The sequence below is a fragment of the Chroicocephalus ridibundus genome, chromosome 1 (assembly GCF_963924245.1).
Source record: "Chroicocephalus ridibundus chromosome 1, bChrRid1.1, whole genome shotgun sequence".
Taxonomy (NCBI): domain Eukaryota; kingdom Metazoa; phylum Chordata; class Aves; order Charadriiformes; family Laridae; genus Chroicocephalus; species Chroicocephalus ridibundus.
Genome location: NC_086284.1, coordinates 60,998,613 through 61,014,788, shown reverse-complemented (window position 1 = coordinate 61,014,788; position 16,176 = coordinate 60,998,613). Strand labels below are relative to the sequence as shown.

At 40.2% G+C, this 16,176-nt stretch overlaps 1 protein-coding gene across 1 annotated transcript in view; it reads right to left on the bottom strand.

Annotated features, from left to right (window-relative positions):
- TM9SF2 (transmembrane 9 superfamily member 2) overlaps nucleotides 1–14,234 on the bottom strand; it is a 28,063-nt gene extending 13,829 nt beyond the window's left edge. Inside the window, exons 1-7 of the mRNA XM_063336961.1 lie at nucleotides 13,913–14,234; nucleotides 9,796–9,863; nucleotides 8,577–8,670; nucleotides 7,867–7,994; nucleotides 3,673–3,802; nucleotides 1,975–2,099; nucleotides 979–1,090 (exon numbers count right to left, since the gene is read on the bottom strand). Coding sequence (XP_063193031.1) covers nucleotides 979–1,090; nucleotides 1,975–2,099; nucleotides 3,673–3,802; nucleotides 7,867–7,994; nucleotides 8,577–8,670; nucleotides 9,796–9,863; nucleotides 13,913–14,044 — 789 coding nt within the window. The 5' untranslated portion in view covers nucleotides 14,045–14,234. The remainder of the gene's footprint in view (nucleotides 1–978; nucleotides 1,091–1,974; nucleotides 2,100–3,672; nucleotides 3,803–7,866; nucleotides 7,995–8,576; nucleotides 8,671–9,795; nucleotides 9,864–13,912) is intronic.
- Between the last annotated feature and the right edge of the window lie 1,942 nt (nucleotides 14,235–16,176).

Sequence of the window (16,176 nt, the reverse complement as noted above, 5' to 3'; positions counted from 1 at the left end):
GCAGGCTCTAAGTCTAGAATTAAGACGTGAACAGCTTTGACATTACAATGGCCTATCATTTTAAAGACACCACTGACCTTGCAATCAGAACAAGAAAAAGGTTAAATAAAAATTTCCTTGTTGCTATTTTTTAATCTATTCTTTGCCAAGATTTTGATTATAAAGTCCATAATGACTAGAAAAAAAAAAGTAAAGAGTAGACTCCTTCACATCCAGAAGAATCACAGAATTATTGAGGTTGAAAATATGTATTGCTGTGTGTGAGCCATCCCCTCAGCACGTACACAAGGCGTCAAGAAATCCAATTAAGTTATAATCTGCAGCCTTTTTAACAAGTCATTTGCATTTTGACGTCTTAGACCAATAGGGAAACAGTTTGTGAAAGAGTGGGAAACTTTGAGAAACAGTTTGTCCTACAAATTCCATTAAAAAACCCCCACAGAACAACAAAAAACCTCTCTTGCTTGTCACCAGAATGAGACATATTCACATATCAGAGCTCCCTGCCTAATATACTGCTCTGCTTTTAAATAGAGAATAGAGGAACAAAGAGTACCAGCTTCCTACTCTTTTGCAGATTTCCATGGAAAGAAGACCTTGGAGAGAAGGAAGCTTTTGCGGCAGGAGAGCAGAAAATTATCAGCTTCAACCTACCCACAACAGTAATTTGCTGAAACACACAATTTCTCAGACTTAAGAGCTTGGATTGAAAAATAATCTACCAGACAACCTAGGTAAACATGGGAAGTACGATTCCTTTAAAAAACACATGCATTTCACATTCAGTGTGTAGGGGGTGGTACAAAAAATTGTAAAGCATGTGGTTAAATCCTAAGCCATCTCTGACACTTCAATTCAAATAAAGTTTGAAAACCACAAGTGTACTATTCTGAGATACTTTTAGTTATCGATCTTTATAATTCAGATTATTAATGCATGATTTTAAGAGGTAACTACCACAGAAAGCTTAGTACTCACTTGAAAAGAAACTGAGTACGTGTAAGCAATTTTGACTTCTCCACTAGCCTTATTACTTATATCCATAGGTACTCCTGAGCAATCAGGGTTGTCTGGATGAGTGTGCTTGTAACTGCAGGAAGAAAACACACAGAATGAAAACTGCTTCACTGACAACACTCTTAAGGAAGAATTCATTCATCTTACAAAAGCATGAGTTTCATCCAGGATTCTTCCCTTAAATATAAAATTTGTTCTTAATGCCTCATAAATTCCAGAGCTCATAAGGAATGTATAAGCACAGGAATTTTTTGTTATTTGAACTTTTTAAACAAAAGTTATCCCTTCTAAAAAGAAAAATTATAGAGGCACAGTCTCTAAAGCAGAGCACCAAAATTAAAGAAGTCTTGAGTACTGCTAGAAACTCCAAAACACTCAAAAAGTTACTACAACAGAATTACTAACTTCTCTTGGGAAAAAAGAAACCCTCAAACTTTCATCATGATGCTGGACCAACAATGCAACAAGCTCAATTGTACCAAGAATACAGAAGAAAGGAAAGACAAGATGCTAAGAAATAATAAAACAGACATCAGTTGTGCAAAAGCCACATAGACTCCAGAACAACTGATGAGTAGATTTGTGAAATCATGCCATTCAAATCCTGATTGTTGAAGATATCAAATGTTACACTCGGATTACTTTTGCGTCAGATGCTGGTAGCCTATTCTGTCACAAGACAAAACGTTCCCCAGTAGGGAAATGAGGGTTGCTTTACCGAACAGGTTTTATTTTATCTTTTTTTTTTTGGCACAAATATGAAACAGCACAAAGATCTGCAGAATTCAGATCAAAATTACGTTAGACTGTCCTACATTACACTACATCAATCAAAACGATAACTAATCTACAGGTCACATATCTGAAAACATTTCTGACTAGCAACAGGTCCGCAGATCAAAGCAAATATCTTGGGACAGACCACTGCTTGATGACAAGTTACTTCCAAGTACTAACCTTTTTGGTTCAAGTTTAGCAGCGACTAGTCTTGCTCCCAGAGCTCCATTTTCCACAACATGGTAATATATTTTTATGTCAACGTGGTTGAAGATATAAAAAGTATCTTTTTCATGAAATTCTGACTGCAATGATAAAAGATTATGTTAAACAACCAAAAAGATAAAGACATCTAAAAGCCTTAGGCAGAGGCTTACATAACAGAATTTTAGACTGCGTACAGTTTTTCTGTCAAGAACTTCTACAAGATGAATGTGGGATTCTAGGAACACAAACACAGTCAAGTCTTCGCATTAAAGTCTTGCATTAAAAAGACAAACTAGAAAAGTTAATGCTAAGAACTGTCTTACTACAGTTGAAAAGTAGAAAAACGTATTTAAATATAAAATGTATTTATAAATATATTTAAAATATTTCAGTAACTCCAGATGTCTCATTGTATTTAATTGAAGCAGCAAACTGAATAGGTAACTTTCATATTAGAAGCATTTCATGAACAACACCTATTTTAAAATAACGTGTATATTTTTCATAGATTAAACAGAACCTTCCAAGATAAACAATGCAAATAATTGCACCTTGACATTTGAAAACAAAGATGCATAGGGATGAACTGCAAGCAGCAGCCAAGAATGCTGAATACAAATCTCAGGTGAAGGGAAACATCAGCTTGGAACTTAGTCAAAGATGTTGTTCGATCACAAGCATCATGTCTAATGTAATTCATTTAGTACTTCTTCACAGTTCTATCCCCATCCCTTTCTACAAAAGCAGCCTAATTATAAGAATAGTTATATAAACAAAGTGTTCCTCTACAGTCCCTTCAGTTATTCCTTCAAAGGTTATTTTCCTCTATTAAAAACAAGTATTTAAACAATAATAAAAGAATATTGCCAGATTACGTATTTGCTAATAAATGCATTCATTCATATGGAGCCTCCGCAACCAATTCATTATGGAGGCAAGGAAACAAAATTAGAAACTGCAGAAGCTGTCATCTTTGGTAAGATCCATTAAGTAAAACCAACCATCTCGATAAAACCAAAAACCTATTCCAGGTTTTCAGTGACCTCTCCACGGAAAAGGTCTGCGGTAATCTAAAGACATCCTGGACTTTCTATTGCATTCTTATCTCTATAATGCTTACAGTGCATCTATTTGTACCTCCACCAGTCAATCCAATAGATCTGTCTCTCACAGGAGAAGCTTTGTTCACTCAGTAATCTTATATTTTGCTTTCTTCCATTAGCCCACAGGTTTTTACAGAAAGCAGTCCTTCAAGAAGTATTAATTTCCACGCAGAGATACAAACGTGTCTATGCAAACCTGCTTCCACAAAAACATTTCTATCCCACAAAAATGTAAAGTCCAAGCCTTCAAATCTTTAGACTTCTCTAAACAATGAAGGATGACATGCTTTTCTTCTCCTTCACCCTTTACATGTAGTAAATGCTATGCAAGTTCATCTCTCCATCTTTTAGAGCCCTTCTGTATTATGCAAGAGAAGAGACCGTTCTTAGGCTTAGATGAGGCTTACAAATTGTTGTACTTGCAGAGATACCAAAACACTTACCTAGATTTAGGCAACAAGGGTTTGTAAGATAGTGAGGACTCACCATAGAAACATGACATAGGAGAAATGCCAGTCTTTAACTTAGTAAAAAGAGGATATTAAAAAAAATAATTGCATAAACATACATTAATAACACAGGCATCTTTTGGACGGCCATCTTCTGTAATATAACAGCCAATAGGAAAACCAGGATTGCAGAACCTCTGGCCATCTTCAACATCGTAACACCAGGTCACAGGCATGTTGTCCACAATCCTGTAAATGGCATAGCGACATTTCACAATTTTTTTCAAAATACAGTATAATGGAAACAAAACCAGATTAATATTCATCTAACTTTGCTACATTCATTATTGGAAGATTAACTACAAGTATAATACTTCTCTCAGATCTTGCACTGATTGCCAATACAATTTCCCAGTGAGATACAAGCATGTAGCTCTTCAACTGAAACTTTATCTTTTTCAAAAAAAAAAAAATGAAAAAAATCAATCTATCTCTTCAGAAGGTTGCTTGGAAATAGGAGGCTTACTCTGTGACCACCAAAAAATTCAATTTACTGGACTGGTTCTGAAGTCCCTTTACAAATATAGCCCAATACATAAATCTCTCCCACTCCAAAGTCATAACAATTTAACATTTCATTATTTTGTCTTTAAAAATGGCCAAAATCATCCACTTGATAATTTCAAGTTTAAGACAAAACACAAAAAAGTTTGCTTACACACACACACACTATTAATTCTCCAGCTTCCTCATTGCTCTTCCATTGCAAAATACATTTTTCTTGTAAATCTTTAAACTTTTATTTTGCATTAAAGCTAAAGTGCAAGGGTTTTTTTGAAGGGAGCTATTTAAGTGAATTCCTGACCACTGACCTGAGAGCATGGCATATTTTAACTCCATGGTTTACACGAGCAAAAAATTGTAAGCCACCACATATTTAGGAAAGTAATCACTTCCAAACCTCCCTCCACTGTCTACCTGCTGCTTTTATATTATTGCCTCAAAAGATTTATACTCATATTACCTAGAAGACCTGAGCCCAGTAGGTTTATAGTTCAATTTCAATGAAAAATTTATGGAGGAACCCCACACTGCCATGAGGAGTTGCAGAAAATTATAAGACAGTAAGATACAAACAGTATCCAACATGCTACAAGCAGTACGAATATCAAACTGGAAAAATATACTTTTAAACATAAAAAAGATACCCAACATGGTGACCTCTATAAAAGGAACTACTAAAAAAACCAAAACATGTTTCTTTATGTTATGACATGTTTTAACTAGCTGAAAGATAAATCCCAAAAGAAAGTAATTTGAAGACGACTTAAAATCCAGTATCTGCCCTTAGGGCAACATTAATTGCTCCAAACTATGTTTTTAAAGGTCTATTAATAAACTTCACACAAAACAGATGAGACAACTGCCACTTTTTGTGCATCACTAGACCAAAAAAAGGACATCCCACTGAAAGTTAACAACACACATTTTTGGTAGAACTTATCAAGCTACTGAATACCCTTTACAGTTAAATGTCTCATCATTATAACCACTAGGCTATTAATGTTAACAGATACCTGATAATACCTCATTAGGTACTTTGAAATACCTAATTAAACATGGGAATTATGACTTCAGGCCACAAAAACAAAGCATTATTTAGTCTGTTACATACTGTAACAGTCTCTAAAGTAGCACTATTTTTTAAAGCACATCAACAGATGGGGGTAAAAATAGCAGTACATGCTGCCTTTGTTCACACAACATAGAGATCTGCATCATCCCTACCATTAGCTACCAGGCAGAAATGAGTAGCAATGTTCTTGGCTCATATTGACACAGTGGAAGAGGTGAAGACAGGCCCTCCAGAAATGCAGTTCCCAGGTTTTCAGGAGATTCCAAAGACTATCACAGTTGCAAAGCAGCAGCAGCACCAACCAAATCCTACTCACTTTCCCATGCTACTATGGAGTACAATTAAGTTGCTAATCAGGAGCTATTCCAGATGCAGATTCATTACACTTGGACATATTTGGAATTTGACCTCCATAACAGATGCTAGAGATACCTCTTGGTTTTGTTAGTATTTTAATTTACTAATCAAAACCAGGTAAACCTATTGGAAATCAGTGTGGTTGGGCTAAAGGCTTTCCCTTGCATCTTCTGCAGCAAAGACATACTGAGCTGCCCTCAAGCAGCAATGCTGGAACAAATTGATAGTTTAAGCAGCAAATCATTTTTCACAGTTAATCTTCAAGTGTAAAATGACTCTAAGAGATTATACATGTGTGGCAAATATGCTATACAACAGTGTTCTTATATGTCGCTCAAGAACATCTGGTGATGAACATTGTCAGCCAAGATATCAGTATAGCTGTTGAGTCCAATTCAGTATGTCAATTCCTAATCTTATTAAGTGGCTTTTAAAACCTTAAAAGTACTTTGCACCATCTGTGCTCCCCAGGAATTTTATGACAAATTGAAGCTGGATAATAAGCCTCTATTAAATCCTCACTTATGCTACCTTGCTGATCCTTGTACAACACACCCCTGTACCATACTCCTGGACCACGCATCATTCATCACAGAAATGCAGCCACTTCCACTTCGTGAAGCTGTGACTGAGGAGAACTACCATTACCATACAGACATAAACAGGGATTCTTCATGCCACTGGTTCTAAAGTTTTAGGACAGTGGGCCCAACAAAAAAAAAAAAAAGTAGAAGTGCTATTAAAAGAACTAAGAGTATAAGAAGTACCCTAAATTTAAAGGGAAGTTTCCACACTGAAAAACAGAACTACATCTTACTAAAATCTGAACAATCCTACCCAGTTAGCTGTACAGGCTAAAAAATATACTTAAATACACTAAGTATATTTGTAAAACAATTTAATCTAAGAGAAAAAAAAGCCTGTCTAAAGTACTTTCCCACGTGATGAGTTTTACACAGTTCTGTTTCAGTTTCTGTCAGCTTAAATTTTGGGCCTTCCTAGAAAAAAAATTTAATTTCTGACAAAGAGTGACAGGATCATAGGCTTGGGAAACTATTCTTCATTTATGCACCAAAACATATACAAACTTTTAAAACTGAAGCTTTATGCCAGACCAACATGCATCAGTGAAATTACAAGTGGTGTAAATATTATTGCAGTATTTAATAGGAATATAACCAAATCCAGCATGTTTGAAGCTCTCCTTGTTTCAGCATTAGGCATATACACTTCAAATCCCTGCAAAATTAGCTGTACCTTTCAGGGTTTCTTTATTACTTCCTGGTTCACCTACATGAACATATGGCTATTGCCTGTGAACCCTTCTGAGCTATCTATCAACTTCCACCTATGCTAATTTTCAAGAGGGTCCCAGAAACATGAGTGAGCCATAGTTTATCCCTAAAAAGGGATATTCCATATTGGTTCCCAAGAGCAGTAGGAAATGCACTCACTGCCTTTCCAGCACAGGTAGCTGTTTCAAAACTGAAGAAATGGAATCTGACATTACAGAAAAACATTTAACGACACTGACAACATTCAACATTTCACCAACATTTTTACTAATACATCCAGAAAGTTTTAATCTAATTAGACAAAGACCAAAACATTTGTTTCCATGAAGCAGGCAGCACATATTTGTAATCACGCGGGTTAATTACGCTCATGTATTACTTGCAAAGACATGCCACAGGAACTCGGACAACTTCATGCCCAAGTTGTTCCTTCTACCCTTGCTGTTAGCACAGCGCACCAACACACAAAGCACTATACAAACACCGGTAGCATGGCTGGGTATTTCAAATGTCAAGACGGAGCCTGACGATAAACATTTCGCAGCTCTTGGATGTGGGTGTGGAGCATGGCTACATCCAAACTGAAAATCAGCATGAGAGTCAGCATACAAGTTCAGACTTGCCCTGTCCTTAATGCCCATCAGAAGAGGACCTCAATGTCCAAGCCGAAACAGAGCCCTATCATGCTCCAAGACAACTCAGATGGTTACCAAGGGACTCAGAGAATAGGAAAGGACTAAGTGTTTATGTGCTCCTGAAAATTATTTCATTAATTAATTTTCATTGGCCACCTTTTACTTCCATATCCTTTAAGAGAAACAAACTTTGCATAAAACTCTCTCAGAAATGTTCATCCCATCTCCTGGACACAACATCTGAAGGGGACTGCAAAGGCTTTCGAGGAAAAGATTCAGCGTAAATACCTAGTGTTCAATCTGCATTAACTTGCAAATACAAAATAAATGAAATTAAATTATCGCCAACATACTAGACTAGCCAATCTATGAATTTTGATATCAACTTACCAATGATGCTGATAATTCAGTAGCATACTTTTTTTCAAGAAGTCTAATTTCTGTTTATCTTCTGGCTTTGTGGTATCATATGTTTTTGTACAAACAGTTTTACATGTCTCCTTGTTTTTGAATGTGAACTAAGAAAAACAAAAGACATATGAACAAAAAGGTAGTAACAAACTTTGTGTAATTTCACTATTTAACAAGTTTCCCCTATACTGATACAATAAAAGCACCAAAGAAATTACCAAGAAAATGTATATCAATCCTCCAGAGGAGGTTTTTATATTAGTCTGTGCTATAAAATTCTCCTGTGATCATTGTAGGAGGCCTACACTAAGAGCTCCTTGTTACTGATTAAAACCTGTTTTCTGTAATGATCTACCAGACAACACATTTGACCTCACAGCAGCAGTGCTGTTCCAGGCAGATTCAATTGATAACTTTCTCTTCTACTACGTGTTTTGGAGAAGGCAAGAGCTTCAGTCACCAGAAAAGACAAGCTGGCTAATACCATTTCTAATTGTTCCATTTTACAGCTGCAATATTTTCAGATCTGGTTCCAAGAAATAAGGGTACTCAATTCCCTCTAACAAGGGTACAGCTGAGGAGCAAGAATCAGGTTTTGGCAGGTTCCAGAGAGAAGACAACCTCCACAGCATTCCTTTGGTTACATTTGAAAATACATATTACTGAACACCCTTTGTCAGAGAACAAACCCTGTAAGGAGACGGTTCTATCCTCTCTCCAAACAATACTTGGCCAAGGTTTTCAGAGGGACGCTTCTTTCCTTCCGCTTGACAAAAATCAAACCTGAATCAGAGAAAAGATATAAAAGTTAATCAAATATTCTCAGCTGCAAATATCAGACTTCAAACAGTGCTCCCAAATCAACACCTTCATCACAAGGAAAGGAACCATATAGCATTCCTTCTAGACAACAGTTTCTTCCTTGAACCTGCAAAGCAAAGTGTGAAAATCACAGTCCCATTTTGAAAAAAAAAAAAAAAAACAAACCCAAAACCACCAACAATCAAATCTCTTCCTCAGCTATTTCAGAACTCAGTTTATACTAAACATGGTAGTATAACAGTTTCCTTAAATAATTAGAAGTTTCTTATTTGCACAGGAATTTTAGCTAGAAATTAAACCTTCTCATAGAGTTTCATGGCAGCCCTGAGAGAAAAGCATGCAGGCCAGATTCTTGCGACAGGCGGACAGGGAAGGGGATAATGAAAGAAAAAAAAAATACACACACACATAGACAGCTCCTTTGCAGTAAGCACTATTAAACAGGTTATTGCAGCTTTATTCACCAATACATTTAATAGAACATACTCCAAGTTTTTTTAAACCTCATTTCAAGTACATCACCTTTGTGTTCATTAAAACATAGACATAACTAGTGCCTAACTTCTTCAATACTAACAGTTAAAACATTCTCTGACACAACAACTTTACATAGTTGTACCAGGCACTGATATGTCTTGTGCTGCTCCCAAGTTGTGTACCAAGAAAACATTTAACACCTCATTAAGATAATTGATAGGAAATTCACACCTCGTTACCACTTCAACTCATCTGGCTATAGGCTACTTAAGGCAGCAGCGACACTTTGATCTCCAAAATGACAACTAACACAAAAGAGTAAATATTATATGTATACATACACACATTTCAGCCTTTAGTTACTCTAAAGCAATGCTCCGACCTCCATGAGGGCCTATGAATCCATGCACTACTTCTAAAGTATGCGCAAAGACAACCAAGAAGAAAGAAGCAATGCGTGCACCCATCTGCTTGTTGAAAATTCTGTATTTGTAAACTTACATTATCAAAATAATAGACATTCCTCACTGGCAAACTGTTGTAGCAAGAGGCAGATAATACTTTAAGATAAGTTAAATTCATCTGATATGAACAGCATAATATACTCACGCAGTATATTCGTAGGGAAGGACAGACTCTACAGAGTCAAGTCTGTTCACAAACAGCTCGATTGCAGACTGAAAAAGTGGAGATAATAAGCAGTTATATTAAAGCACTTCATCAATTCTGACAGATATATAAAAATAGGTTTATGTGAATACGGTAAAGGGAAGATGAAAATACAAGATTTGTGTAATTCTACATCTTGAAACACAGAACCTTGTGTAATGAACTGCATCTGCTGAGAGCATACATGAAACACTATCTAACCATCACAAAAACAGCAACCACATTACAAAACCACTTTAAGGCTAACATAACCATACAAACTACAAGGCAGCAAGAAATCAAGCACAAAAATAATACAATTATCACAGGTGCGAGTGTGATAGAGCCATATTAGTCATCACCACAACTTTTGTGTAATGGAAGTCTTAAAAGAACATGAATAGAAGTATGGATGAGATCAGTACTTCTCCCTACAATTAAGCTGGTCCACAATTTTGTTTAGGTAGCAACTGAAAACTGAACTATGAGGATGTAAACAATGTATTCAGACTGATACACTATTTTAAGTATGAACAGCAGCCCTTTCCAAAGAGAAGGCAAGGATATCCACGTTTACTTCTTATAAAAGGTTATCAATAACTCTAGCAACTCTTGAGCAAGAACCTGAAATTCAATCTGCTGTGGTTTCAGACTAGTTTGGTCTATACGTGTTAATTACAGATGGGGTAGCCCACTGCTATGGAAAGGGAGAGGCCTCTCACTCTTCCCTCAGTCTCAAAATCCCTTCCCTTATTTTAATCCCACAGTCCCAATACAATGCATTCCAACTGTTTAACTCGTGTGCTGGTTTTGGCAGTTATCTGGTTGCACAGTGAACCAATTAAACTGGCTAAAAGACTTACCCCATTTTATTTTTTAAGAGGAGTTTTTAGCAGCATAGCAAGTTGAACTCACTTGCACTTACTGTGCAGTCAGACAAGAGCTGGAGACAACAAAAGGAAGGTGAGTGCTTTCAGGGACAAGACCTCCCCCTTTCAAGAGCAAGCCACCTATTTTCTCACCATGAACCAACAGGAGAGCTTTTCCTCCCTATGAAAATTCACTCATGTTTAGCCAAACCCAAGAAATTCTGGAAGGGAACAAAAAAAAGTAGGAAAAAAAAAAGATGGAATTGTTCACATGCATCAGTAGCTCAGATACTTCAGTCAGGTACTGTGTTCTACTGATACACTGTAGTTGTCCATGTGCGATTCAGGATGCAATTCCATGAGAGGTAGGCAGCTGTGAGCTGTTAGGTTCACTCACTAAGTGAAAACACACTTTACCACTCCTCTTTCCTCTGCCCGAAGCCATGCAGACCTGCTGCTTACCTCTGGGTAGTGCACACTTGTTATAATTCTGTAAGCCGCTTCAACTCACTAAGAGCAAAATAACTAGTCTTGCAAAAAGTTGGATAGTTTCTTGCCATGTTAATAAGCTCAAAAAAGGATTTAACAGGTAACATAGCTGGGATGATGCAGAGGACAGGAACACATTGCCCTGAGGAAGACAAGAATGAAATCTCTCACTTCCAGCAGCAAAGAATTAGATTGCCTCAGCTGGTCACAGAACCAACACCTTAGATTAGCTATTTTTCATTGGAGAAGGCGATTTACTTGAATGCTTCAGTTTTCCATAAGAAGTATATGCATTACTGCAGATCAGCATCTTTGATAAATGATTTCCCATACAATGCCAAGTCCCCTTTGGGGCCATCAATATTTTTTTAAATTGAGTAGGGATTCCTAATGTTCGGGCAAGAGTTACTATTTAAGTCTGCACAAATCACATTCCATTTCTGATGATATTCCAACCAGAAAAGTAGCCAAACTGAGTTTGCCCAAGCCCAAGATAGCCTGGAGAAAGGGAGAAAGTCGTAAGTCTCATCATTCTTGTGATGCTAGCTATTTGCCCCACTAACAACATCCCATCCCGCCAACAGAGGACAGGAGATCCACAAAGATTCTAAGAGACAAATATTAACATTTAGAGATCTGGTCTCTGGATCTAAATCCTCAAGGCAGGGGAAGACTCAATATTTTTACTGATATTATAATCAACAGTGACAATTTTAAGAGCTCCACAAGAACATGTAAAAAGTTAAGATTGTCCAGGGAAGCTTAGTTTTACCCACTTACGTATATATTATGATATACCAATTATCTGATTACATATTGTTTCTCCTCACCAGGGACCAGACTACATTCAGTTGCAGGCTATATGGAGAGAATTAGATGTGAAGAGTGATTTAGACTTTTCCATATGTCTGCGTCTCACTTAGTACGTAAGCTGGCTGGCGTGAGGTAGAGAAATGTAAGAGGTGGCTAATTTCAGAAAGAGATTTTTGCAATAATATACCTGTTGAGGTTATCCTAAAATCTTCAGCTAGGCATTGGTGGTAGATTCACATTACCTAAGCACCTCACTTCACATTTACAAAATGATAAATTCTCAGGATAAGGAGAAAAACATTTTGTACATATTATATGAGGGGAAAAAAAATAATACAGAGACAGCTGAGGAAGGTCACCCCGTTAAGTGTCTCAGGTTGGTTACAAAAGACAGTAGGCAACCTCATTTACTTGATTTAAAAAAAATAAATACTCTTTCTGCCACAATCCTGGCTTAAAACAGCAATAATTCAAACATAGCAATGGCTTTCAGGGATGTTGTGAAAACTACAAACAGCAGCTTGAAAGTCTTAGCCTGTATTTGAAGAAAAAAAAATATTCCTTAACAGAGTAGTGCAGCACTGTAAGAGGTCACCCAGGGAGGTGATGGATGCTCCACGCTTGGATGTTCTCAAGGTTTGCTTAAATAAAAGGTAGAGCTGAACCCATCTAGTGTTGGCAACAGTTGTGCTTCAAGCACAAGGCTGGGCTATGTGACTTCCTGAGGTCGCTTCCAAACACCATTTCTATGATCCTATAAAAGAACGTCCACAGAATTTTCTACTACTACAACAGAAGCGGCAGGGAAACAAGAGTGAAAAAATCCACAGCTATGTGTTAGGTGCAAGATCTGGCTGGTCTGAATGGAACAATACACTTAAGAAAGAAGGGAAAAGACATTTATAGCAACCATACCTTCATCACACGCTGGGCTTATTACTTGCTCTACTGACTCACGACAGCAAACGGATAAAGTCAGCGCAAGGCATTTACCAAAAGCATGCAATTTCAACAGACGGTAAATCTGAAGAATCATAGACCAGTGTTTCACGTAACACAGAAGCCAAGAGATCAGGAAGTGTGAGACAGCCACTTTCAAGAGCAATAAGGCAATGGATCATAAAAGCTGTTAATTGATCTTGAACTTTCTCATTCAAGTCTCAAGGCACAGTCTGGCATAATTTCCATCACAGCAGCAGCAAGGAACTTCTAAAGCTCACCCACAAAAGCAAAGACTATTTTAGGCACAGATGCCCGACCAGCCAACGTCCTCACTGATATATAATTTAGTTACGTGAACTTTGCTCATATAGGCGTGAAAATAAGTTCAAGCTTCAATTCTTGCAACCAGGAAGACACAGGGAGGTAGGTTTGCCTTGATTTTCTATCTGCCTGCAGCCACCAGCTGCTCGCTCCTGCCAAGAACCACACACACACCCCTGCCACGACCTGTCACTGCGATCCTCACTTTCTGCAGCTTTCCAAACAGTACTTAAAAGGGCCCGAGAGACCAGCGGCGGGGGCTTCCCATTTCCACACCGTGACCGTAACCTACGGGAGGAGCCGAGAGCCCTTCCCTCCCCTGCGAAGGACCGCTCACCCCCGACGACGGGCACTGACACACGCTCCAAGTCCCTGCAGCGACAGCCCCCGGGGTACGTTGGAAGCAGCCATCAAAACCTCCGGGAAAAAAAGCAACGAACAACCCACCCCACGAACCCCACCGCAGACGGATAAAAACTCGGGCCACGCAGCGGCGGGCGGCGCCGAGGCCTTCCCCCTTCCCCTCAGGGCGGCGGGGCCCGGTGACCCCTCAGGGTCCGCCGCTGCCCCGGCAGGCCCCGGTTCCCCACCTCAGGGTCTCCCCCCTCAGGGTCCGCCCCGGTTGCCCCCTCTCTCAGGCCCACCTTGCACTCGGGCTTCTCCTGGTCAGCGTCGCAGAAGTTGACGGGGGCCAGGCCCGGCAGGTAGAAGGCGGCGGCGGGGGGGTGCGCGGCGGCCACCAGCGCCGCGGCGATGAGGAGCCTCCGCAGAACCATGGCGGGGCGGGGAGGGAGGGAGGGGGAGCGCGCGGAGGAACGGCGGGACGGGGGCGCGCAGCGGCCTGAGGGGGGAGGGTCCCTGGCGCCTCTCTCGCCCGTCGGCGGCGGCTCCGTCTCCCCCGCTCCCGGCCCGGACGGCGACCGCCACTTCCGGCTTCTCGCGCGCGCGCGCGCGCGACACGTCACCCCCGCGCGGAGCCGTCTGACGAAGGCGAGGGGGCGGGACCGGCGCACGCTACGAGGCGGGACGGGACGGGCCCAGCGCCGTTCGCTTCCGGGGTAGTGCCCGCCCCCCCCTCCTCGCCCGGCCCATTGTTGCCATGGCAGCGCGGCGCCCGCCGCCCACTGCAGCCGGCCCGGCCCTCCCCACCGCCACTGCCACCGCCACCTGCCCGGGCCTACCCCACCGCCACCGGCCTTCCCCGGGAGCTGAGGAACGGCGCGGGGAACGTCCGCGGGCGGTGGGAGCGGCGCCCGCCTGGGGGGTCCCAACGAGGCCTGGCCCTGCTCCCGGTCAGGCCGCGCAGGCTTGGTGGCTGCTCAGCCGTACTTGCTGTTTTTTAAATATATTTTGTCCTTTTTTTTTTTTTTTTTAAGTTCTCAAGGGTTTCACTGTGGACAACTCTCAACGGTTTTAGGACTGAACTTGAGGCGACACCAACCGCCGGCTCAGCGGAGCCGGGGCGAGACAGACAGACATACAGATACACAGTTGTTGGCGGTGGTGGACATCTGTTACAGCTCAATGTTCAGAACAACCTGAATCCACGTTCTCCCCGTGTCACTGCTGTCTGCCGAAAAAAAAATCCTCACCAAAAAACCCCAACCCCCATAAAAGGGGCAGGCATGAAAAGTCTGTTTTGATAATGTAGAAACGGACATTGCTCAGATTCTCATTTTACCTTTCCCTACTTCCTAATAGTTTCCATCAGTTTGGGTTTACACAGCTTCAGAAACTCCAAAAAACAGCCTCTAATGAAAAACTGTGTGTATAAACGTTGCCGTATTTCCACTAATTTCCTCGGTTGTCACATCTTTGATTTCTTTTCTTCTATTTATTACAGGGTTCAGGGGATACACCCGTCGCTGACGCAATCCTGTGTATAGCCAGGGTCTTTAGGCAGCAAAGCTATTGACAGTAAAGTCAGTAAGGAATGAGTGGCAGGGCTGTCCAAAGGGATGTCTGGTCTGTGTCCTGCAATGTGATGTAGCGGTGCTTGAGAAAGCAATAAATGAGATACCTGGCTACGGCGGCAGGGTGGAGCTCTAGGTGGGTTAATTCACACAGCATCTGACCAGATACAGGGTTGAGTACCTAAGCACCTAGGGCACATAATGTAGTCCTTAGGTAAGGTTATTTTAATACATTTTTATATATTTTCTACATTACATAAGCCATTCTTAGTTTTAGATGGATACATGCGAATTTATGATGTTACATACATTAGATATTTTTGAACTCTATATATCTAAAATCTAAGTTGCTCATCTACCTTTCTTATTCCTAGGTCTAAGTCCTACTTGTCTCATCCTGTAGATATCCTAAGAGCACAATTATAAGATCAAGCCTTGTGACAAGCGCAGCTGGAGAAGAAATCCCAGTTCCCTCTTTTTATTTAAAATTACTCGTGGTTAGGGTAATCAGGTTGTAAATGACCCAAGTTCAGTTTCTCTTCTGCCACGAGGGAGTTCAAACATATCTCCTCTTTCCCAGGTTAATATTCCAAGCAAATTACTTTTGTGGGCCTAATTCCATTCCTTCACATGAGAGAATATTTAAAAGCCTTTGCCCATTTAATCCTCATCTTCCTTGAGAACGCTCCAAAAGCTGTGCGATGAGTAGGAGTTGCGGTGTGCTTTGTGATCTGTTTAAATCCCTCGTCTTGCTCTGCTGTCGTGACTACAAAACCTGCTGACTCAGAGCAATTTTAAGGAGTGCTCTGCCAGTTGGTGCAAAGAGCATTTCAGTGGCTGTGATGCTGAATGCTGTGATCCTCTCTGCTCTACAAAGGTGATGTGGAAAAAACAGTTTGTAGGCTCTGTTATTAATTCCATATAGCAACTCTTTTGGAGCAGCTGTAACCATGGGTTATAATCCCAGGAATGGCCATGGTCCTTGAGATCCAATT